The sequence below is a fragment of the Pseudozyma hubeiensis genome (genome assembly GCF_000403515.1).
Source record: "Pseudozyma hubeiensis SY62 DNA, scaffold: PHS47, whole genome shotgun sequence".
Classification (NCBI taxonomy): Eukaryota; Fungi; Basidiomycota; class Ustilaginomycetes; order Ustilaginales; family Ustilaginaceae; genus Pseudozyma; species Pseudozyma hubeiensis.
Genome location: NW_012133829.1, coordinates 617,552 through 641,479, shown reverse-complemented (window position 1 = coordinate 641,479; position 23,928 = coordinate 617,552). Strand labels below are relative to the sequence as shown.

The window sequence follows — 23,928 nt, the reverse complement described above, 5'->3', positions numbered from 1 at the left end:
GTGCCGACTGTGTTTTCATCAAGAGATGGATCGAAGATAGTTCGATTCAACGATACAGTATCTGGTGCAGCTACACCTGATCAAAACTCCTCGTCTTGAAGCCGCCCGATCTCGACCCAAACGTCGCCTCGTTCGAAAGCCTTCCACCCTCACCTCGATTCCCGAACGATCGTCTCTCACTCCCACCGCTGAACCTTCCCATCCCACCCGTGCCTCTATCGTTCCTCCCTTGCTCCTCGTGCTCCTCGTCCCTCTCGAATCTACCCCTGTGCTTGTACATGGTCCTGAACGGCTGTCCTGCCAAATTCGTCGCCTCCTCCGCATTCTCCAGCAGCCACTTTTGACTCCAGTCCCTCATCCTCTGCGCACCTGACAGCACATCCTCCCGTGCCAACGACAGCTGTTGATCCAGCACGTACTTCCTGACGTCATTCGCGATCCGATCCACCGTTTCTCGAATCGTCTCATCCTCGCTCGTCGCATATCCAACCTTCACCCCAGCTTGCTCTGTCCGCGGCACCGCCGCGGAGGTTTTCACCGGAGCAGATAGAATCCCAGTCTCTCGCGCCTGCCTCAATGTAGATACGACACCGGGTAGATCGCCCAGCCAGTCCCACTGGGTTTTGAGCACTTCGTTGTACAGCGAACCGGTCATTCCGAGGACGTAGCTTTCGATGCCGAGCGAGCGGGTGGTGCGCGTGATCGAAAGGGCGACGCGTGGTGAACGGTAGCGATCTCGGATGGCGAGGAAGACGAGGTGCAGAGCGGAGGCGTAGAACGCCGTGTCCTTGCCGTACTTTGGCGAAGGCTGGGGTTGCGAGTCGAGCTCTGAGTTTTGGGTGGTGATGAGGGGAGGGATTCCCCACACCTCGCGCTTCGTCCACTCCAACACCGCGGCTAGGTTCTCACACGTTCCCAAGGCTTCTCGTGCCTCGTCGATCCCTGCTTCCAGCTGCAGAGGGTCGATCTGGGCAGCGAGTCCCTCGCGAACGAATCGCTTCGCTCGCTGGGCACGGGCATCCTCGAAGCGCTTCAGTCGGTTCCGTTTGGCGAAGGCTTGCAGTAGGGCTCGACTTCCGGATTGCGTCTTGGGATTCGAGATGAGCGAGGTGTAGCTTCCGAACGGTGTATGGTCATTGCTCGTGCTGGACGAGCCTAGCGGAGAAGTGGAGGAAGAGGTTGCAGCGGAGGAAGAGGAGGTGCCGGCGAGTGCTTGGTTGAGAAGAGACATGAAGGCATTCGCTTCCTGCTGGGTCAAGGGGGTTCGATCGAAACGTTTGCGTGTGGCAGAGGGGGAGGTCTTGCGCGGCTTGAAGTCGTCGGATTGGCGGGTGCTTTCCGAGTCCGCGAATAGGACGGACCGCGGGATGAGGTGTTTCTTGCGTTCGTCGGGAGAGGATGGTGTGGGGCGATTGGTGGAGCGTGGCGTTCTGGGTGATGTGGTGAGCGAGTCGAGCTGGTCAGAGAGCCAGGAGGCTTTGTCTGATGATGATGAGGGATCAAACGAAGATGTATTGGTGCCGAGCTTCGGAGGTGAGACTGTGGGGAACGGATCGCTTCCGTCAAACAGACCTTTGTACGGATTGTGATCAGAGCTGCTTGAGGAAGAAGAGGATGGATTGCTTGAGGTCGAGGGTGCTGATCCATCAGTTCCGGACGAAGCGGCAGAGTCGAAGGGCCAACCTTGAGTAGCCGAAGCCGGCGGCTTGTAGGCTGCATCCTGATTCACATCGTTTGCTGGGGTCGATGATCCGCCTGAAGAGGTAGAACTGGAAGCTTCGTCCGACGATGACGGGGGTCCTGGCTTCTGGTCATCGAGTCGTCGCGTGCTGGCCGAGAGGCTTCGACTAGTCGCATACGATGTGCTGACTCGGGAAGGACCAACAGCTGCAGAAGCGACGTATCTGAGCCGCCTTACGGATTGACTCAGAGCGGACGCCATTGTCGAAGTGAAGGAGAATGATGATGGTGTTGGGACCAAAGGAAGTCGTACAGATCCAACAACTTTTTTGGTGTTTCGCCTGTCTTCTGCCCGAAATTTTCGGCTTTCACTCCACACAAAAATCACTTCCGAGTTCCGATGCTGCTCGTGCAATTGGAAACATAGATGGTGAGGAGCACCAGCTCTCACATAGACATTGACACGGTCCCACACTAACACACAAGCAGGAAGATAGAGAAGGCATCATACATTGCCTGAAGTCTACACAAAAGGCAGGCTCGTTCACGCCTCTTGGCGCTCGAGAACAGCCACGCCTTCGACATGATGCGTCTGAGGGAACAGATCAGCCCCACGGATGCTCTTGATCTTGTACCTCGCGTCCCTGTCAATCAGCTGCCCGACATCTCTCGCCTGGGTGTGCACATTGCACGACACATAAACGATGTGCTTAGGACCCAAGTTGACAAGCTGTCGAATGAACTCCTCGTCGCATCCTCTCCTAGGGGGGTCGATGATGACGGTGGTCTTGTCCGCAGGGTACTCGATCTTGGCGAAGATGTCCTCTGCGTTGCCAGCGAGGAACTTGGCATTGGTGATGCCGTTGAGCTCTGCATTCTTGGTGGCGTACTTGATGGATTCAGATGAGATCTCGACTCCGGACACTTCGCGGAAGAGAGTGGCGAGGCAGAGACTGAACAGACCAGAGCCGCAGTAGGCATCGACCAGGTATTGGTCTTGAGCCGCGTCGTCGCTGGTAGCGGTGGAAGACGTGGTGATTGCGTCACGTACGTAGTCGAGCAAGCTCGGGAGGATGCTGCGGTTGTTCTGAAAGAAGGTGCCTGCTGGCGACTCGAACTTGGTGGTAAGCACTCGCTCCTTGACGGTAGCTTTGTGATCGGTGACGACCTCGGTGTCGAGATCCTTTTCCACTTGACCGTTGGCGGAGGGAGCTTGAGTGACGAGAAGATCCTCAGCAAAGCTGTCGTATGTGCGCAAAGAGTCGCGAAGCAAGATGGTGGCTCCGTTTTTGAACGACTCGATCGTGTCAACCACTTTCTGCTTGGCGCTGGGTAGCCCTTTATTGATCGTCCTTGTAGCGATGGGGCACTCTTCAATGTCCATGACTCTCTTTGTTCCGATGCAGTCGAAGCCGATAGGTACCGAGTACTGTGGCTTGTCATCGCCTGGTGCGCCGTTGCCATTAGCATCGTTGCGAATGCCAGACCTCCTGCCTCGTCGCAGCTCGTAGGGGAGCTCAAAGTGGGGTGTGAGCTTGGTTCGATAGTTGTACTGGCTTGGAGATGCAATTGTCGGCAGCACTTTGGGTAACAGGGCCGAGTCGAGCCCAGAGAAGCGTGCAAAGGCCCTTTCAACGACACCGCGCTTGATTTCGAGCTGCTGCGCATAGTCGATCATCTGATACTGACAACCGCCGCAGTCACCAAAGTACTTGCAGCGCACCAGCTCATTGTTCCTCGTGGCGCTGTCTTCGAGCACTTCCACCACCTTTGCTTTCGAGTAAAGTCTTTCGTTGGCTGTGATCTCGGCGGTGACTTTCTCTCCAGGCAGAGTATGCGGTACAGCGATGACCCAGTCGCGTTCCGGAGCGACAGCGAGACCATCACCGTGTGCATCGAGACGCTCGATGTGCAAGGTGAGGCGGGTGCCACGTTCGAACTTGTGCTGATACTCGATACCTTCCGAGAGGATGTCGGTGACCTTGCGGACGCCGAGCAGATCTTCGATATCGAATTCGATGGGCTCGCGACCTGTCTTTGTGAGCTGTTTCGCATAGTCCTTGCGCTTTTGACGCAATCGACGGGCTTCAGCTTTGCGAGCCTGCTTGTCTTGAGCGGAGAGTGGGGCGGAGGCAGCAGCAACAGAGGTCGATGATGTTGAGGCAGCACCGTTGATTCCGGACTCCGACCTCTGCTCTGGAGAGCGTGAGCGAGCGCGCTTGGCCGGTGGTAGCTCAGGCGAGGACGGGACGGCGGTCGACATTATGGCTAGTGGTATCCTTGGTTGTGGTAAGATCGAGCTGAGAGCAAATAGCTGGATAAAGTTTGGGGGTGAAAGATGACGGGCTCTAGTGATTACGGATGTGACTTGTCGATATATCGGTAGAGGTCGAATCGGCATCTAGCGTGCACTCGATGCGCTACAGCCTGAGCAGTGGTGGGTATGATGGTGTTGGTGGTGTTTGATGTTGGACAACCAGCCAACCGAAAGTTCGCCATTTTCAACCATCTTAACTCGATTTACGCTCCACTTTTTCTTCTTTTCTTCTCAACTTTTTGGAGAAAGAGTTCAATTTCAACGCGGATTTCGGGTTGGAAATAGATCGTTCTCATTCAAAGATGTGATGTAACATCAAGCAGAAAATGCTGATCTGTGCATGCGTATTCTTGTCGAGACTGAGCTTCGATCGCGATCAAGCAAGACCCTGAACATCATCCACCTCTCCCTTCTTCTTCTCTTCGATTCTTCCAGCGTGTGAACGAGTCTGACTCTACTCGGCACATCCCGATCATCATGTCCGACGTAGCCAGTGCATCGGCATCCGCTGCTCCTCCCACTCGCAAATCGCGCGGTGCCAACCCGTCCACCGACTACAAGTCGCTCTTTCTCAAATCCAAGGACAAGTACGACCGCGTCTCCACCGACCACACCGATCTCAAGGCCAACGTCACCAAAGCAACAGCCAAGCAACAGAAGCTCCGCGAAGAGCTCGACTACCTCCTGGATGCTGTCGCCTCCAAACGCGTGCAGCGTGCACAGATCGAACAATCGCATCGCGACCATGCGCTCGAACTCGAACGCGAAGCTGCAGCGGCTGTAGCTGCGGCCGAAGCGGCGAGACGTCGTGCAAGCTCGTTGGCTAGGAGGGACAGGGACCATGGTGTATATGAGGCAAGAGCATCGCGGGGAGGCTACGAGGGAGCGGAAGAGTACGTGCCGTATTCGGCTAGGTATGCAGAGCCGAGCTATCGTTCGTTTGGTAGCGGTATGAACAGGAGTTATGCTTCACCTCCGCCGCCGCCGGCTGTTGGAACGAGAAGGATCAGCGTGGACCTGCATAGGGGTGAAGACCAGTATGCTGCTTCGGACGGATCCCGACGAGGTTCCGTTCACAGAGACACTCACGCATCGGCATCGTATCGTCCAGCTGGCTCTCAATCACCACCACCATATCCACGGACCTCCATGTCGACATCGCATGCATCGCACCCGCACGAACCTCATTCCTCGCCTTCCAGGTCGGACGCACATCCAAGATATCCTCAATCAACTCCACCTCTGCCTTCTTCGTCTACTTCGTCAGCTGTGAAGCGGCCTAGACCCTCGAGTGTCGAGCGCGAGCTGCTCGACGCTGATGATGCATACCACACCAAGCGAGCGAGAAACGATTAGCTTTCGTCTTCTTCCGAACATTGTGTATTTGTACTGTCACTCATCTAATAAAATCACGCATCTCGACTTCAGGGCACTCTTGAGAGTCAGCCGAATTGCCATCGTGTGTGCGTTTCTCGCAGTTGCGCTCAGATCTTCCCCAGTACAGTAGTGAGCTGCAAATCTATCGCGCTCGGGCTCGACAGCATCTCATGATTGCGTGGGCAGTTCGTACATCCTTGGAAGTCTCACTGTGCAGATGTTTGAGCCTCGCAAGCGTCCCGAACCCATCACGGCAGGTATGAAGAGTCAGGGGTCCTACACTTCACTTCGTGGGGTGCTTTGACCTCCTCTGCCTCGATACCCAGTGCACTACGTTGGCTCCGCTGGGGTTCCACGAATCTCGTTTGGTGTGGGTGCAGATTACTCGACCCACATCACTTTGGTTGGACGGTCACGGCAAACAATATGTAATGTGGTTCCCGCCCATCGTTCACTTGGGCAATGGTGGCAAGTGGGTACGTGGCGTCGACCGTCGCTCCCCGCAAGGATCGAGAGGATGGCATCGTTCTTTGTAAAGACGTCGTATGCTACATTGTCATTCGCCACCTACTTGTAGTGTTGCTCTCCCCAAGTGTTTCCGACCGTCGTCTTGTGCTCGATCAGCGCGACTGCTGGTGACGTAGAAAGGCATCAATTTACCATGACCTCAGAAACCACCTTGACGTCTCCAGTAGACCGATCCCGCAACAACCGTCTGCCGCGTCTCTTGACCGATCCAACTGCACTCTCCCGTCGTCCTCCTATTACCACGGACTACTCCTCCGAATCGGCCGGCAGCATCAACACAAGCTCGTCATCTCTTCTCAAACACTTGTACCACAAAACGTCACCATCGCGTTCTAGATCCGCAACACAGCTTCGTCCGGAAGCCCAATCCTCGGTCGCCGATAACCTCTCCAAGCAAGGGGATACTAGAACTTGGTTGTACGAATGCGGACCGGACGACGACGACTGGCTGCACGTTCCCGGAGTCGAGCGTCGTCGAAAGTATAGCTCTTACTTCAAGATCAGTCTTCGCGGTGTCTTCAACCTAGGATCCCTTGTCATCCTCGTCTCATCCCTCTTGATGCTTTTTGCAGGGTATCCCATCCTGTACCACTTTCTAGCACCGAACAGCGATCACAAGTCTTCTTCCTTCTTCGGACTCGGTGGAACCAACGGTAGCGGTCAGGTTCCCGTTTTACCGCTCTTCTCGCTCATCGACGCAGATACCCCCGCCCCGTCGCGTCGCTGGACCAACCCGTTGGACAATTCCTCCTACCACCTCGTCTTCAGCGACGAGTTCGAAGTCCCCGGAAGAACTTTCTGGCCAGGGGACGATCCATTCTGGCAAGCCGTAGATCTGAACTACTGGGTCACCGGCGACTTCGAGTGGTACTCGCCCGAAGCAGTCAACACCTCGCACGGCTTCCTCAACATCTGGCTCACCGAGCATCCCACTCACAATCTGAACTTCCAAAGTGGAATGCTGCTGCAAAGCTGGAACAAGTTCTGTTTTCAAGGTGGATACATCGAGACATCCGTCATCCTACCCGGGAGTCACACGATGCAAGGGTTCTGGCCGGCAATCTGGCTCCTCGGAAACCTAGGTAGAGCAGGTTACGCCGGGACCACTCAAGGGATGTGGCCGTACAGCTATTCCAGCTGCGACGTGGGCACCATGCCCAACCAGACGTATGCCAACAAGACGGCACCGGAAGCAGCGGTGAACGCTCATGGGCTGTACAGCAAAAATTACGATCACAAGATCAGTTTTTTGGAAGGTCAAAGGTGTTCTGCCTGCACATGCGCAAATGAAGATCACCCCGGTCCGAACGTTGGAGTCGGAAGGAGCAGTCCGGAGATCGATGTGTTTGAGACTCAGGTCAATGCCGGTCACGGTGGAGCAAGTCAATCGTTCCAAATCGCTCCGTTCGATGCCAACTACACTTGGGATCAATCTCCCTCATCAGCCACGCTGTGGAGCACAGATACGCAGTTCAACTCGTACACCGGCGGGGTGTACCAGGAACCTGTCTCTGGAGTGCACCCCATCCCAGATACAGCGTACGCGCTGTCAGGAGGTACACCGGTCAAGATGGGCGTACAGTACGATCCGGACTGGAACGGCGACGGTGGTGGATCGATCACTTGGTTCGTCGACGGCCAGGCTACGTGGACGTTGCAAGGTGCGAGTCTGAGGCCGAATCCAGCGACAGAGATCGGTCAGAGGATCATCCCGACAGAACCCATGGCGTTGGTCATCAACCTTGCGCTTTCGGACGGATTTCAGAAGATCCAGTGGGCGGACATCGAGTTCCCAGCGGCGATGAAGGTCGACTACATTCGCGTTTATCAACGAGACGGACAGGAGGACAGGATCAGCTGTGATCCGGCGGACCATCCAACAGCAAAATACATACAGGACCACATGGATGTGTATGGAAATCAGAACCTGACCAAATGGCCGCAGGAAAAGTACCCCTGGCCGAAAAGCAGCTTTCTCGGACAGTGCTAGCGCGCAGTCTGCGTGCCAACCCCGGTCAGAGCGGTCGAGAAAGCGACACATATCGACAGCCTCCCATCCAGACATCTAGCTCAGCGTCATCACTGCAAACGCAGGCGCACAATGGCCACTGATTTTCCAAATCGAGCATTTGGCATTCTCCTGGTATAAAGCGTCGACGAGTATTCGAGAGCCGACAGAAAAGCATATTACATGTACAAGAAAGAGTCCCATAGACAACGATAAACAAATACAACCGGTAAAGGCAAGGACCAAAAGAGGGACATCCATTACGGACGAATTAAACGAGAGCAAAGGGGGAAAGGGATACCGTTAAAAAGAAAGAGCAAACTGCAGCTGCTGGTGCTGCTGGTTCACGTTTTGTGGGTGGTGATCACCCATCGAGATGAACTGGTCCAACTCGGAAGGTGTGCTCACTTCAGCGGTGGCAGATGACGACGACGACATGTTGGAGAGCGACGCGGACGATGAGAGCTGCTTAGGGAAAAAGTGACCCATGGCGTTCTGGAAGACGACGGTCTCAGCGGCAATGCTGGTGGGCGAGCTGACGAAAGATTGCAGTGCATGTGCGTGTTGCATCGACGGCGGCTGCAGGTGCAAGTGCAGGTTGTGAGGATGGGACGAGGGCACCATCATTTGCGGGTCGACATGAGCCATCGCCATGTCAACATCATGCTGATGCTGCTGCTGCTGCTGCTGCTGCTGCTCGGGCATAGGCGCGCCGCCGGCAGAAGGGCCTTGCGAATACATGACTTGGTACAGCGAAGGCGACATGTTGGAGCCCAACCAGTCAAGCGCCCCTGCGTCGAACGACGAGAGCGGTGATCTGAACAGGCCATCCTTGGTGTCGACATTGGCGTTGCAAGCGAAAGCCGACAGGTTGGGCAGCTCGGTCGCACCCGTCGATGCTCCTCCAGCGTACTTGTTGCGAAGGTCGGCGCCGAACGTCGCCCACGTATTGTCCCACGGTGCGTTGTTGTGCGAAGGCATGGGTAGTAGCGCGTCGACCTGGACGGGCAGGATGTAGTCGCAAGCACCGGCGTCGACGTGGAAGGCATCCTGAGCCGAAATGTCAGAAGGCGAAGAGCCCGGCGAATCGGCGAAAGGGTTAGCGGACTGGGTGGCGATGCTCAACATCTCCATCCAGGAGCTCTGTGTGGCGGTTTCCAGACCGTCGGCCAGGCTGGTGACAGCTGCGTTCTCGCCAGAGTTGGTCGAGTTGGCGCGAGTCCTTGTGCCCGCGACTTCCTTGACCTTTCGGAGGAGCTGCTCCTGCTGCTTGCTGGCGGCGCCGGACCCAAGCGATGTAGTTGCTGTCCTGCGTCTGCGGTGTGGCCTGGTCCCACGGAAGATAATGCCGGCAGCTTCGAGGATGGCGCGCTCCTTCTTGGAGGGCGGGCCACGTTTGCGGAGCATGTCTTCGGTGGTGCACTTTCGGCCTGATGCAACGCAGCTACCGCAAGTGGGCTTGATGCGATCACAGCGGATCTTGCGGCGTCTGCAATAGTCGCAGGCGGCTACTTGCCCATCTGAGCCGTCGGGCATGCGGCCGCGGAGAGATTGGAGCACTTCGGCAGCCTTCTGGATGTTCTCTTCCGAGGGATACTCGGTGCCGACATCGTCGAGGTTCTTGGCAATCTCGAAGCCGGCAGGGATATGAATGTCTTGGAGCGTGAGCCGGCGTTGCCTTTTGTTGGAAGAGGTGGAGAAGGGAGGTTCGGCAGAAGGGCTGCGAGAGGTAGAGCTTGAGGGACCCAGAGAGAAGGGCGTGGCACCTGAGGTGCTGCTGCTGCCGCTGCTGATGGAGCTCATGTTGGTGATGGGAATGTTTGAAAAGATGAGACGCAATACAATGCACCGGAGAAGGTCGAGAGCTACGGAGCTGAGAGTTCTCGCTGGGGATCGAGATGATCGCGGAGTAGCGGCAACGCGTTAGATGGCGACTAAGAAAGAGACAAAGCAGGCCGTGGGTGGAGGATTACAGGGCTTGGCGGGTCTGATCGATTTCGATAGGTCCGAGAAGGGTTGGCGAAACGATGCTAGCAGTCCATGGAAGAGAATGAAGAGTACGACTGTGTAGAGGCGAGAGGCGGAGAAGGCGTCAACGTCTTGTTCGTGGCGTAGCTCTGGCCTGGGTTGAGAGAAAGATGTGATGTACGCGCCGGGTTGAAGATCGCAGTGGTTGGACGATAGACGTGAGAGCCAGGAGGACGATGGAGGAGAAGAAAAGGTGGCGAATCAGGAGATGGACCAAGAAGGTTGCAGCAAAGCCAGAAGGCTTATAAGAAAAAAGCAGCAGGAATCTGGGGAGCAGCGATGGATGGTGGGCTTGGTGCCTCGAAACACCGGAGAAAGGCGAGACCTCGACCTCGAATCCACAGTAAGACAGGAAGGTCGATCAGAGGACAAGGAAGACGAGGCACAATACCAGAGAGGCGGAGGGAATTGGCGCACCAGAAGTTCGGCAGCCAAAAGCCGGGTTGGAAGCACAAAACACTTGGGTTCAGCTTTGGAGCCGGAAGAGTCGGCTTCGGGGGCTACGGCAAGACTCTGAGTGACCACGCAGACTAGAAGAGGAAAAGCAGTCTCTGCAGGCCAATGTAGGGTGCAAATGCGAAACAAAGAGCCTGTCTGCCAGGGTGCGGTTTCAGATAGGCAGGCGATGAGTGGCTTCGCCCACGTCAAGGCAGCATAGGAGGAACGAGGCTGATGGCAGGGTCAAGGACGAGGCCAAGGGCAAGAGATGGGCGCAAGAGAGTGACACAGCGTCTGTGGGGGAGATACGCAAGGCGAAAAAGGGCGGTGACTGAGTCGAGGGTCTGGGTCTCGCCAACGTCAGGTGCAGAGCAGGAGAGGTCTATACGGCACGATGGTGATTGACGACAATGACGACGAAAAGCTTCTCGACCAGCCAGCGGCAAACAGGGCACTTACGGACGGCTCTTGGGAGGGAGACAGGGCAAAAAACGGTCTCAGTGACACCCAACCAAGGCAGAAGCACATTATCCGTACCTGCTCTAGGCCACTTCTGTCACGGACGGCACCGCCCTAAGCAAGTACGGTGCAGCGAAAGTCATGTGGCGCAAATGGAGAGATTTGAGCGAGTTCGGAGAAAGGAGCACTAGGCGAGGGCGAAGCAGAGGTGAAACGCGGACGGATGGGTGACGCAGAGCATGCAAGAGGCAGGCTCGCTCGATGCACTTGAGCTTGCACAGCTTACCGCCAGACTTGGAGAGTCTGCTTTTTATGAATAGAATAAAAAAGGCGGGGTCAAAAGCAGACTAAAGAGCGGGGTCGTGACTCGAGACGACCGCTCCAGTCTCTGCGCGCCCTCATGCGAGAAGGCTAGCCGAGATTAGCTGGGCAACGGAAAGATTATTTATGCGAATCACTGGCAGCTCGAATACAGAGGGAGCGCAAGCTAAGACCATTTGCTCAGAAACTCGATCTCATCAGATGGGCAAAAGCGCCCTGTTGTTTGTGCAAGCCTCGTACAAATAAAATCTGTTATAGCCACATTTTATTGCAAAAGCCTTCACAGCTGCCCTGCTCCTAGAGGCAAGAAATTGCAAGCCTCCCATTTCACGCTACTCTGTGTACTAGCTTCGGCATCGTCCAGCGCACTACACGACACAACATTGGATTGACATGAGGCCAAATGAGCTACCTTCTCGTTCGCGCTATTTTAGAGGCAACTGTAGCCCAATGCCGCAAGGTCGATCAGCCGGCACCGAATAATCGAGCAACCTCTGTCGTTCCGCCTGCTTCGTGCATGTGCGCAGGCTTGACCATCCCATAACGCTTGTGAGCCGCACACACACGTAGGACAACAGCAACATTGCAGATCGACGATGAAGAGAGGCGTGCACTTCCAGGCTGGTTCAGTCAAGGTGTCCATGTTGTTCCTCGATTAATTGAATCTATTTTTTTTTGCAAAATGTCGACCGCGTTGCACAGGAACGCGAATTCGAACTTGACGTCTAGATTTCAAACTCTGATTTGTAATTTCTCCAGAGAGCGAGCAGGAATGGCTGGCACCGGCACAAGCGAGCCTCGTGCGATTCACTCTGACCCTTCTCTGTCCATCGCTTCTCCTCTTGCTGCTTAGCCCACTCATGATCGCATGAACTCAAGGGAGTCCACTACTTGCTATGCGGTGGCAACCTTTGCACCTGTGACCTGTCAGTGGCCCATCACCAGACCAACAACGGAGCGACTGCGTTTTCTTCTTTTCCGTGCGTCGCTCAAGACACGGCAAACCACATCCGAACCACCCCGCAAAAAGAGACGCAAGGCACGGCAAATAGCGAGGAGAATTTGCAATTGTGCAGTCGTTCGAATTTAGAGTCGTTCGGAGGCTGAATTCGCATCTTTTCCCATTGTTGAACGAAATGCAATACTTCTTGCAGCATGCATGCATGCATGGGAAAGTGTCCTAGTGGTCAAGGGCAACGCTAGCCGTTGATGCCTGCTTGCAACTGTACGTAACGTCGACAGAAGATGCTCGTCGAAACTCGACCCCAGTTTCAGGTCCCTGTTTGGGCCGCAACTCCTGTCCAAAATTTGGCTCTCCGCTTTGAACAAGTGCGTGCATCCGCGCCGTTTTGGCTTGCGGTTTTCCATCCAGTCCTCCGCCTCGTCGGGTCCGCTGTTCTTGCCTAGACCTTTGCGAGCCAATCAGAATCGCCATTTTCACATCAAGGTCTGAGACATCTTGTCCGAGTCTGCTGCAACCTCCCCTTCCGAACGGCATGCCTGTGCCCAGAGTCGCCACCTCGCTTAGATCAGATGATGTCCTTGCATGGCCTTCTCCGAAGCTCAAGGATTACAGTAAACTCCTGTTCCTCCGAGGTCCTCGTTCCTACGTTTGCCGGACCCCATTTGCAGGCGGGCGTAGGTCATAAATCATTCGATTCGGATCATGGCTGTACAGTGCAGGAGCCGACACGTCTCCCAGCAACCTGGCTCGCCGGCACGGAGGTTTGCGCTGGGGACGAAGACCATTTGTGGACACCGATCAGATGGCCAGCAGCCATCTACTAGCTCACCTCTCTTACGGTAACTGATGAGCCTACCGAGCACGTCCGGATGTGGGGTCGCTGCACATTCCTCTAGTGTCGATGCACGCTCGAGCACAGAGGGGTTGCGAGCGTGTCACCCTGGATCAAATGCGCGCCAGTCTCTGCGTTGCGGCGCTGCACAGACAACCAGGCAAGGAGAAACGAGGAGGATCAAACAAGGTCACGGTTTAACCGGAACTAAGCTGCATCTGGAAAGGCTAAGCTAGCCTAGTGTGCTTGGCTTGAACATCTTTGGCATGGCTGCTGCATCCCTGCAGTCAGTCTGCAGAGCCGATCCGATCCTCCCCGCATTTTGCTTTGCTTCTTCTGTTGCAGCTGGCGTTGAAAAATATTTGTAGCCACGCGTCTTTGTCGACTCCGACAACCAGGTCGATGCAAAGCAAACGAACACAATCACATGCAAGTCGCCAGCCATGATCTTGTATGGCTGACAACGCCATTGCTCAAGACAGGCTACCCGAGTCCTAATATCACAGGGTGGCTTGCTTGTTTTGGTGATGGCTGAGGGACGTTCTCAGCCCTGCGTGTCTTGACGGTGGATGGCGTCCAGCGAAAAGCGACAATTTGAAATTGCTGCAAAACCGCGGCTGCCAAATTCGACTCTCGATGCAGGGCCATTATTTGCGGCCTGCTTGGAAATTCGACTCTGCTGTCTTGGCCGTCTCATGGGCGAGAGGCACGACTCGCTTAATTACGAATCTTGCGTCGCTCGCTCGTCTCGTATGCCGCCTGCCGCGCCGCGCAGTGAACGTTATCCGAGGTCCGTCGGCGCCAGGTAAAGTCGCCACCTCGGACGCTTTCTGTAGACAGCTCGCTTTCGCTCGTGTGGCCTTATGCCGGGCTTGCTCGCTTGGAGAGCGTGCCAACTTCGCCGATCGAGTGCAACCAAAAGCACATCGTTCTCCATCTACAGAGCCTCTCTAACCAAAATTCGAACTTCGTCATACGCCTCCCGACGCCATCATCGTTGCCGTGCAAATGGTGTGAGCATGGCAGCTATTATACTTTACGTCCCTTTCGCTTGCTATACGCGAGGCGCATCGACATATTGCGACCATGATTTGCAGTGAATGCCAAAGAAGAGTTGTGTTCCAGGCACAGCGTTCTCAACGTTCAACAACGGGCACTGCTAACGGACGTGTAGCTCGTTGCTGCACCTCCGGACTTTTGATACGTTCACCACCCTCGAAGGTGTTCATTCCCTCGTCGTTCTCACTCTCACGCATGAGCCCCCTACCCCCGCGTCAAGATGTAATCCGCTACGCGAGACACCGACGAGTGCCTGGTTGCCATACAATCACTCGCCTCACTTGCAGCCTTGCCCAACCCACTTTTAGCAAATTCACAGAAGTACAGTCACGACCCGCTCCGAGAAACTGTCCGCGCATTCGCCGAGCTTCTTCCGGCCTTCAACAGGGAAGCCGTCGAGCGACATCTTTGCAGCAGGCGTATTCGCAGTGACGGTTCACACCATTCCACAAGCTCGACAACGGTCATCAGTCCGCTCTGAGCAACGTGAACCTCTGCATGATCCGGACACGTTGTACATTTCCGAAGCGTGAGATCAGTCTTGAGAAAATTTGTGCCTAGGTGGCATGGAGGTGAAAAAGTGTATAGCCGACCAATTCTTTCCCATCGGCCAACCTTGATGTGTCCCTGCGCCCGCCGAGGGCCTGATCTGCTCAGGCAGATGCCGAAAGAGCCAAATTTTTGCTTTGAGAAGCGTTCTTGCCGATAGATGGTTTGGTCGTGAGTCGCCGTGATCTGCGTGTCTAGCCCTTCCTCAACGCCGGCCATTGCTGCTATTTTTGGCTTTGATCTTGACGGGGCAGTCCGGTTTGCAACCCCATTGCGAAATGCTCCCACTCCGTCGGGCGTGCTCTTGGCATGTCAATCCTGGCTGATGAATCAAGCAACGAGATGATGGGACTTATTCCTGCTTGTTGCTATTCCGATCCAAGTCGAAGGCTACTGCCGACGGAGTGAGGCGAAGATGTCTTTGTCCCAATCGCCGGGGCGTGTCTCGTTCGGCAGGGAGATTTGTGTTTCAGTTGCTTGTCGTCATGGGAACCAACAAATGGGATCAGACGCAATACCCTCGAGCTCCCCATATACTGATAGCATTTCTCAAAGTCCTGTCCTTGGCTGTACTATCGAAACAGATCCCGACTCACGAGCAATGAAGGTCCCATGACGGCAGTCAGCTTTCCTTTCGATCTCAGTCAAAATTAATCCGAGTGCGCCATACGGTGGAGGAAATCGACCTCGTTTGATTGATAGGTTTCCAAGTCCGACACAAGCCACAAGGTCATTGATCTTCTCGAGGATCAAAGAGCATGGTACCTTAACGTCAGAGGGATCAATGGCGAGCAAGAAAGGTGTCAGTGGCATGTGACAATGTCTCAGCAGCCGTCTCGATGCAAGACCAAACGGCCGGTACCATCTCGATTCTCGCCGATAACTTAGCTGTCATGGCATCATCATCGAACGATCTTCACCGCAAATGCTGCTGGTCAGCCCATGAATTCGGTGTTTTTGCCGATCCCGAGAATGGCTTTCGCAACGTTCTCCAGCTCACGATTTGTTATCGAGCTAGCGGGCGACCAAGCGATGAAGCGACGAAGCGACGAAGCGACCTCGCCAAGAGCTAGGTGGGACCGAGGCGAACAGGATCGCGCTTGCCGTGTTCGGCAACGCTCGACGCGCTAGTTGCGTCGACGTCATGTGGCCTTCTCTTTTCCTTCGATCTGCCTTTCTGCTCTTCAGAACTGGACCAGCCAAGGATGTTCGTCGCACACCGATGATGCACAGAACAGTAGTTGGTCTGACTTGGACAGGCTGAGATTCCTCAGCCGAATTGCTCACGCATCGTCAAAGCGTTCTGAGATGGCTGGTCCAGAAGAAACCGCAGCATCATGGATGTCATGGCCATTTCAAAAAGCTTCGATGTTAAGCCTATCGCTCGATGTGTGTTAATGATTTGTCAGCCGGATGTCGATTTTGTGCGAGGTTGGAAGGTTTTGAATTTGGACCCTGACTTGTCCTCATCATCCTAACCACCTTCACACAAACACTACCACATCCCAGCCCTGCACGACGGCACCGCATCCAGGCATGCAGAGCAACGCGGAGAATCCACGCAAGAGATTCACAGCTGCTGCTGCTGCTCCAGCCAACAGTGGGGATAGTAACGGTAGCGGCAGCAACGACGCCGGTCCGTCTCGACCTCGAATCGCCAATGCCGTACCGTCAGAGATCCTCGACGACCCCGAGTTAAACCAGGCTATTGCATCTATCCTGCCTTCCAACTACAACTTTGAGATTCACAAGACTATCCACCACATTCGCAAAGCCTCGGCGACATGTGTCGCGCTTCAAATGCCCGAAGGTCTCACACTCTGGGCGACGGGCATCGCCGACATCGTGGAGCGTTTCACCGATGCCACGACGGTCATCATGGGTGACGTGACGTACGGTGCGTGCTGTGTGGACGACTATACGGCGATGGCACTCGGATGCGATATGCTGGTTCACTACGGACACAGCTGCTTGGTTCCCGTGGACCAAACGGCGATCAAGACTCTGTACGTGTTTGTCGAGATCTCGATCGATCCTGCCCACTTGGCAGCTACGATCAGGGCCAACTTCCCGAGCGAAAGGCAAGACTTCCGGGACAAAATCCTGGGAGGAAGTCAGAACGCAGCCGGCAAAAGGAACGAGGTGGATGAAAGTGCGGGCCGTGCTAGAATTCAGGTCGGCGAACAAGAGGCTGCGTTCAGCGAGGCGATGCCTGCGGTCGCCAAACAGCCGCCGACTCACCTGGCCCTTGTGGGAACAGTGCAGTTCATCAACGCAATTCACGGACTACGCGAAGCGCTAGAAGAGCAGCAGCATCGACTCGCCGATGGGCAGATTGTGTCAGGCGAGCCCCCTGCGGATCGTCTGTTGCTCACCGCAGGCACAGCAACGAACGGCACCGTCGAGCACATCTCTCAAGCGGCAAAGTGGAAGTCGTGGAGCTCAGGAGAGTACAAGGTGACGGTACCTCAGGTCAAACCCCTCAGTCCTGGCGAGGTGCTGGGATGTACATCTCCCAAGCTCGACAAGGACGGCATCGATGCGATCGTCTACATTGGCGATGGCCGCTTCCACCTCGAGTCGATCATGATCGCCAACCCACGCATTCCTGCATTCCGATACGATCCGTACACCAAACGCTTCGTGCGCGAATTGTACGACCACGCGGAGATGCGGAAGATGCGTGGCGAGGCGGTGAGGCTAGCGCAAGACAGCGTGGGCGGTATGGACCTCGATCCCGAGTCTTCCATTGTGAAGCAGCAGAACGAGGCCGAAGAGCAGAGCAGGGTGACGCCTTCAGGTTGGGGAGTGGTGTTGGGCACTCTGGGACGGCAGGGAAGCCTGCGGGTGCTCGAGTCGCTCAGCGCCTCGCTTGCCGAGCATTCGCCGCCCATCCCTCATGTACCGATCCTGCTCTCCGAGCTCTCCCCGCAAAAGCTGGCGCTGTTCGGCGAGCACCTTTCGGCCTTTATCCAATCCAGCTGCCCACGCCTTTCGATCGATTGGGGTTCGGCGTTCGCCAAACCGCTATTGAGTCCCTACGAGGCAGCTGTCAGCGTCAAAAAGGTGAAAGGATGGCAGGAAGACGTACAAGGGCTGGGAATGAGCAGGAACCCCGCGCAAAAAAATCAGGGTGGAGACGGTGGCGATGCTGTGCCTGCGGAAGACAAGCATCTGCCTCTCGACGGAGACTATCCGATGGACTTTTACAGCGATACCTCGTTGGGACCTTGGACACCACGACACGGAATGGCACCAGCAAAGAAGCCGAGCGGTGCCAAGTCGAACCTGGCTCTGTTGAGGAGTCTACGGAACAATCGTGCCAAGGCAGCTGCACCTCCTGCGAGTGCTGCCACCGCTTGATGTGCGCACCGTACTTCTACGCACTGGCGATGCTCAGATGTCACCAATGAAAATCGCTGCCTCCTCTGTTCTACGACAAGTGTGATCTTTGCTGCAATTGCGAGCCTCTTCAAGAACGAAGATTCGTAGCAAGCATGTGTAATGTGGGCAAGCGATCTGCCGCCTGCCTGATTTGAACGCCGTCGATGCATATTTGCGGATGGCGGTTGTGAGATTTGAGCGTCCGCCGGGTTGGGTTGAGATTCTAAGTTAGTCGGGCTCGTGACGTTTGGCACCCAACACCGGTGAAGTTGGGAATTGCAGAAGAAAAAGACTGCGTTGACCGTGCGCGTACTTTGGCACGGCATTTGGCATGCGTGTGTGTATGAGGCGGCAAAGTGCGTCTTCCCGTCTCCCAACGGGACGGCAACGTAGCGCGGTCTGAGCAGAATCAGTTTTGGCTGAGCGAGACTGGTTTAGTGCCACGGGATTCCCGAAGTTCCGATTCCATCAGTTTCAATTGTCGTCGCTGCATCCGTCTACGCCATCACTCTCTTTCCGCCATCACATCTTTATCGCTGCTGCCGTTGCTCTGAGCCATTCAGCGACACAAGCAACACATACGCGGACACAATCTTTTCCATTTTGTCGGCGATTCCATAGCTGCGATCCACGATAAGCTCGAGCACGAGCCGCCCAGGCGTGCCTTATTCGACTTCGATACCGCCGCGCACGCTTTCCGACCTGCTGCTTGGTCTCATCCCCCCGTCGCCATCCGGACTGCGCTCGACAACCTTCTCTATCGAGGCAACAGCGTCAGTCCCACGCTGCAACGGAACGACTCCTCCCTCACTTGGTTCGGGCCTATACTGACAAGCCAGGCCACTCCTCAAACCCGTCGCTGGTTAGCGTCGACATTCCAAACGCTCTCGACGCTTAGCAAACATGGCCTCTGCAGCCTCGGTCGACCGTGTTTGGGCGCTTCACGACTTTGAAGCAGAGAATCCGGACGAAGTCTCATTCAAGGCTGGCGAGAGCATCCTCGTCGTAGAAAAGGATGACGAGTACGGCGACGGATGGTGGCAAGGCACCAACGAAAAGGGTCATACCGGTCTCTTCCCCTTCACTTACACCACCCTCGATCGCAAACTCGCTCTCAGTGCGAAATCGGGCAATGCAACTCCAGACGCACTCGGCACACCTCTCCCATCCGGCAACAAGCCTGGCGTGATGCATTCCACCATGGCCGACATTGACAATGCCCTCACCGAGTTCCAAAGCGAGCGCAAGCCACCTAGCGTCAACGGCAGCACAGCGGGCGCTGCTGCTATTCTCGGTGTCAACTCGGCCGCCGATACATCTCGTGCATCTTTCAACAGCGAGCGAACCGACGCAGACGACCAATCCGACCATGTCGGCGAATCCGACGATTTTGCCACCAGGTCCATCGCCACTCGGGCCGCTCTCGCCGCCAATGCCCAGAAAAACCTCGCCAGCGATGCAGAACGCCAAAAGCAGGAGGAGCAACGCATGCGTGCACAGGCTCAACGCGAGTTTGAGGAAGAGGAGGCACGTCAACGCGAGTTGCTTCTGGAAAAAGAGAAGGAACGCCAGGCAAAGTTGGCCGCAGGTGAGCTCGATCCTGCCGAGGAAAAGTCCAAGTCTGCACCCATCGCCGGCGTGGATATGAGCGACGAGAGCGACAGCGAGGGATCCGTCGGCCCGCTCGACGACTTCCAGGACAAAACCCACAGCCCCCTCTTTGGCAATCTCGCTTCAACGCCCACTGAAGGTGTCACGGCGCGTGAAATCAAGCCGCCCACTTCCAACCTGCAAGAGATCGTCGAGAATCAGGCTCTCCCACCGCAACCCCTAACACAGTCCACCGAAACACCAGCAGCGGTCTCGGCGCCAGCATCCGCACCGCTCGTGTCGAATGATTTCACACCTTCCGTCGCCCCAGATACAAACGCTGCACCCGTCGCGGCTACCCAGGCCAATTCGTCCTCCGTTCCAGCGCCAGCTCTTGCTGCTGGTGTCGGAGCTGTCGCGCTCGGCGGCGTCGCCGCTTCCTTTGCTGGCGTGGCATCTCATGACCGATCCGCCAACGCCTCTTCTGTCATCGACCATGGCCCGCCGGCCGCCGATGAAAGCGTTCGTTCCATCGCTGGTGACAGCATCCAGACCGGGACGGGCACCGGTGCCGCTACCGGCACTGCCACCGCTGCCACTTCGATAGCCGCTCCGACGAGCGAAGACGTGAACCAAGGCTCTACCGCGAATGGCTCTGCCGCTGCTGCTGCTGCTTCCAAGCCTCTCGCCGCTGCATCCGGCAATTTGCCAAGTGACCCGACCGAGTGGAACGTCGATCATGTCGTCGAGTGGGCGCGCTCCAAGGGTTGGGATGAAGCTGCGGTCGTCAGCAAATTCCGCGAGCACGAGATCTCCGGTGACGTGCTTCTCGAGATGGACATCAACATTCTCAAGGAGATCGACATCCTCGCGTTCGGCAAGCGCTTCCAGGTCGCCAACGGCATCAAGGAGCTTCGCGCGCAGATGCCTGGCACGGCGACCACTCCAGGCGTGTCGCAACCCAATCAGGATGGTCTCGGCAGTCCGGCCATGATCGCGCCTGGAACGCCTACCTATTCGCCATACAATGCTGCCTCGCATAACAGCAGCAATGCGGATGGACGCAGCCTCAGTGCACGCATGGCCGAGACCAGCCTGGACCAGAGTGTCGCACCCAGCTCGAACCGACCCGACAGCTACCGCGACGACCCTCGCGATTCGTTTGGCGGGCCTGCGCAGGGTTTCGGCGGACAAGGCTTCGGGGGCGCAGCCGGCGTTGCGGCTTGGCAGGCACAGCAGGCGGCTGGACAAGGATACGGCTCTCGTCAACCCAGCGAAGGTTTCGGGCGAGGCACAGGCGATGCCCCTCTCTCGACTCCACCCATCAACCATTCGCAGTTCGGCATGCAAAGCCCGCGTTACGTGCCCACCAATGGCGCCGCCAACGAAGACAGGCTTGGAGCGCTGCCGACTTCGCCACGCAAGCGCGAGTCCACCGGATCAGCGGGCGCTTCGGAAAAGAATAATCGATCGAGCTTCTTTGGTCTGGGCCAACGCAACCGCAAGCCGCCTCCCAGGCAAGCTGGACCGGGAAGCAGCGGTCACGACGATGACAGGGGCAGCAGTAAAGGTACTCTGTCGCGACTTGGTTTCGCGCGCAGCTCGAGGAACATCAGCTCGCAGTCGTCGCAGTCCAACATCAAAGAGCAGATCTCGCTGCCTACTTCGAGCCCGCACTTTGATTCGAACGGCGACACGGCTCGACGACAGAGGCAGTCGACGGGTGGCGCGACCATCATGGGCACCCCGGGTACGCCGGGCACTCCTGGGATGGGCATGGCGGCCAACGCGCGTCCTACGAGCATCGGATCTGCCGGAGCTGATGCGCAAGCCGCACCCCCCTCTGCTGCTGCCGGTGGCGTTGCTGGTGCCGGAGCTGCGGGAGATGCCGCTGCCAATGGACCCGTCATGTCTCGCATCCAACCTGTCGACCTGGAAGGCTGGATCAAGAAGAAGGGCGAGCGGTACAACTCATGGAAACCGCGCTACCTCGCGCTCAAAGGACCGGATCTGGTCATCTTGCGCGACCCACGTGCCGAAAAGATCAAAGGCTACGTCAACATGAAAGGCTACAAAGTGATTGCCGACGAAAACACCAACCCGGGCAAGTACGGCTTCAAGATCCTGCACGAGACCGAGAAGCCGCACTACTTTAGCAGCGAAGATCCGATCCTGGTGAGGGAGTGGATGAAGGCGCTGATGAAGAGCACGATCGGCAGGGATCACAGTTTCCCGGTGATCTCGAGTTACAACAATGCGACGATCAGTTTGAAGGAGGCGCAGAAGATGAACCCGCCGCCGAGACCGCCCAGCCCGACGAGCAGGGCAAGGACGCAGAGGGCAAAGGCGAGGCCGAATCCGGAACAGTTGACCGCCAGGGATGCGGCAATTCTGATGAACTTGACCAGTGGACAGCCGACGAAGGCGGATGATTTGTAGCAGGAGGAGATGGTGCAATGCAGAGAGTCAATGTAATTGCGTTGGATCGTGATGGTACAATGTGTGAGGGGTGTGCGATGTGTGAGGGATAGAGACTGTGCAATTTTGTCGGGAAGGATGTCAGAGATCGGAGAAAAATCCTCCCTTTGCAGCCTTCTTTTTAGACGGAGCGACGTCCTCAGAATCGCTATCTTGGTCCCCTTCCTCAACGTCATCATCATCATCATCGTCGTCTTGATCGTCCTGATCAAGTCCAACCACAACGTCATCCTGCTCGTCTCCGTCTTGCTCCTCTTCCTCGTCGTCCTCCTCATCATCACTATCCTGATCATCGCTTGCCAAACCGACAATGCCCAACGCACTCCCCTCTCCCTCGCTATCTCCATCCTCCTCATCCTCCAGCAAGGGCGTCAGATCGGTCAATTTGACCGAATTGCTATGCCCAATACTCGCCAACACGCTCTCCTTCCTCTTCATCCTCTCCACGGGCAAGCCATCGTGACTTGCGATCACACCCAACAATTTGGACGGAAGGATCTGGACGACTCGGACGAGACCGTCGGAACTGCCTGTGAGGACGGTTTCGCTGTCGAGGGTGACGAGGGTGTCGACGCTAGCGGGGTGACCGGGAACACGATCGACGTGGTCGAGCAGACCTCGGGAGGGGGTCCACAGCGAGAGGATGCCGAGTTGGGTGCCGACGACGAGCTTGGTGGAGGAGCGGATGGAGGTGATGGACAGCAGCTCGTCCTCCTGGTCTTCGGATTGTTCGAACGAGGTTGGACCGGAGGTGAGCAGGTCGATGCTGCTGAGCGATCCGTCGCCGGAGGTGACGATGAGTCTGGATCTACTTTCAACTTTGTCCGGCTCATCCGAATCGTCGTCCGAATCGTCATCGTCGTCGTCGTCGTTTTTGGCGGATTGTTCTTTAAGTAGCGCAGCTTGTCTCTCTCTCCTCCTCTGCTTTTTGAGTTGGAGTTTCGACTTTTTCACTTCGTTCTTCCTCTCCCGCTTGGGCACGGGCAGTTCCGGAAGGTAGACCATATCCGTAATCCAGTCGAAATGATGTTCCCACTGCCTAACCGGTTTCACCCCCCTCCCACTCTCCTTCCTGACATCCCAAAGCCGCACCACCCCTTCATCATCACCCGTGACAACCAGATTCTCATCCACCGGCAAAACCCGACTCGGAGCCGCCTCGTGCACCTCGTCCCAGCTCTGCACCACTTTGCCCGTCTCGGTATCGGTCGAGTAGAGGGACTTGTCCTTGGAGACAGAGAAGATGCTGGTGCCGGTGGTGGAGAAGTGCAAGCCTCGACATGATTTCTTGCTGGGACGTGAGGTGTATACTTTTCGATAGAGTTTCGGCGTCGGCGAGGTTTCCGAAGTGAGAGGGGAAGAGGTGGTCTTGAATCTTTTGAGTGGTGGTTGTGCGGGTGTGCGTGAGGAGGAAGGGGAGGAGAGGTAGTCGGAGTAGTCGATGAGTTGGATCTTGCCAGAGATGAGGCCGACGGCGAGCAGGTTGGTGGAGGAGGAGGGGTGGAACGTGAGATCGAGCGCGTCGCTCGAGAGTGGGATGTCCATGGCGAAGGCTTGACGATGGGAGCGCAGATACTTCAGCGGTCAGTGATGAGAGTATGCCTCCGATGCTGTAGAAAGGTGCGTGTGTTCGATGGTCGAGATGACAGTGATGAGGAGGACGATGAACAACGAAGTCAGGGTCCGATGACATTTATCTCTGAACAAACATCCGAAAGGATTAAAAAAAGGGAATTCAGAAAAGCGGCACAAATTCCTCCAACAGTGGTCGGTGCACGGACTTGGCAGATAGCGCAAAATGTTGAATCGAAGTTCGACACATGCTGGAAGAAAAGCAAAATTGATCGGAACCGAAAGGCAGCAGCGCTTGACAATGTCGCCGATCTAGAATCCTCCATATTCCTTAACACCAACCA

The 23,928-nt window shown here is 56.1% G+C and overlaps 9 protein-coding genes across 9 annotated transcripts; 4 read left to right on the top strand and 5 right to left on the bottom strand.

The window, feature by feature from the left end:
- Nucleotides 1–70: 70 nt before the first annotated feature.
- Nucleotides 71–1,942, bottom strand: PHSY_005245 (hypothetical protein; the record flags this gene model as incomplete). Its single annotated transcript, XM_012335856.1, has 1 exon — nt 71–1,942. One exon carries the CDS (start codon nt 1,940–1,942, stop codon nt 71–73), a length of 1,872 nt encoding a protein of 623 aa, XP_012191246.1.
- A 282-nt stretch (nt 1,943–2,224) lies between these two features.
- On the bottom strand, nt 2,225–4,081 carry PHSY_005244 (potential tRNA methyltransferase; the record flags this gene model as incomplete). The annotated part of the gene is made up of 1 exon (XM_012335855.1): nt 2,225–4,081. One exon carries the CDS (start codon nt 4,079–4,081, stop codon nt 2,225–2,227), a length of 1,857 nt encoding a protein of 618 aa, XP_012191245.1.
- A 393-nt stretch (nt 4,082–4,474) lies between these two features.
- PHSY_005243 (leucine-rich repeat-containing protein 40) lies at nt 4,475–5,353 on the top strand (the record flags this gene model as incomplete). Its single annotated transcript, XM_012335854.1, has 1 exon — nt 4,475–5,353. One exon carries the CDS (start codon nt 4,475–4,477, stop codon nt 5,351–5,353), a length of 879 nt encoding a protein of 292 aa, XP_012191244.1.
- A 238-nt stretch (nt 5,354–5,591) lies between these two features.
- On the top strand, nt 5,592–7,892 carry PHSY_005242 (glycoside hydrolase; the record flags this gene model as incomplete). Its single annotated transcript, XM_012335853.1, has 2 exons — nt 5,592–5,631; nt 6,067–7,892. The coding sequence occupies 2 exons, from the start codon at nt 5,592–5,594 to the stop codon at nt 7,890–7,892; spliced, it is 1,866 nt and encodes a 621-aa protein (XP_012191243.1).
- Nucleotides 7,893–8,213: 321 nt separating this feature from the next.
- Nucleotides 8,214–9,713, bottom strand: PHSY_005241 (C6 transcription factor; the record flags this gene model as incomplete). Its single annotated transcript, XM_012335852.1, has 1 exon — nt 8,214–9,713. The coding sequence occupies one exon, from the start codon at nt 9,711–9,713 to the stop codon at nt 8,214–8,216; it is 1,500 nt and encodes a 499-aa protein (XP_012191242.1).
- Nucleotides 9,714–12,336: 2,623 nt separating this feature from the next.
- Nucleotides 12,337–12,654, bottom strand: PHSY_005240 (pre-mRNA splicing factor; the record flags this gene model as incomplete). Its single annotated transcript, XM_012335851.1, has 1 exon — nt 12,337–12,654. One exon carries the CDS (start codon nt 12,652–12,654, stop codon nt 12,337–12,339), a length of 318 nt encoding a protein of 105 aa, XP_012191241.1.
- Nucleotides 12,655–16,096: 3,442 nt separating this feature from the next.
- PHSY_005239 (hypothetical protein) lies at nt 16,097–17,923 on the top strand (the record flags this gene model as incomplete). The annotated part of the gene is made up of 1 exon (XM_012335850.1): nt 16,097–17,923. The coding sequence occupies one exon, from the start codon at nt 16,097–16,099 to the stop codon at nt 17,921–17,923; it is 1,827 nt and encodes a 608-aa protein (XP_012191240.1).
- Nucleotides 17,924–18,847: 924 nt separating this feature from the next.
- Nucleotides 18,848–21,973, top strand: PHSY_005238 (hypothetical protein; the record flags this gene model as incomplete). Its single annotated transcript, XM_012335849.1, has 1 exon — nt 18,848–21,973. One exon carries the CDS (start codon nt 18,848–18,850, stop codon nt 21,971–21,973), a length of 3,126 nt encoding a protein of 1,041 aa, XP_012191239.1.
- A 120-nt stretch (nt 21,974–22,093) lies between these two features.
- On the bottom strand, nt 22,094–23,557 carry PHSY_005237 (WD repeat-containing protein; the record flags this gene model as incomplete). The annotated part of the gene is made up of 1 exon (XM_012335848.1): nt 22,094–23,557. One exon carries the CDS (start codon nt 23,555–23,557, stop codon nt 22,094–22,096), a length of 1,464 nt encoding a protein of 487 aa, XP_012191238.1.
- Between the last annotated feature and the right edge of the window lie 371 nt (nt 23,558–23,928).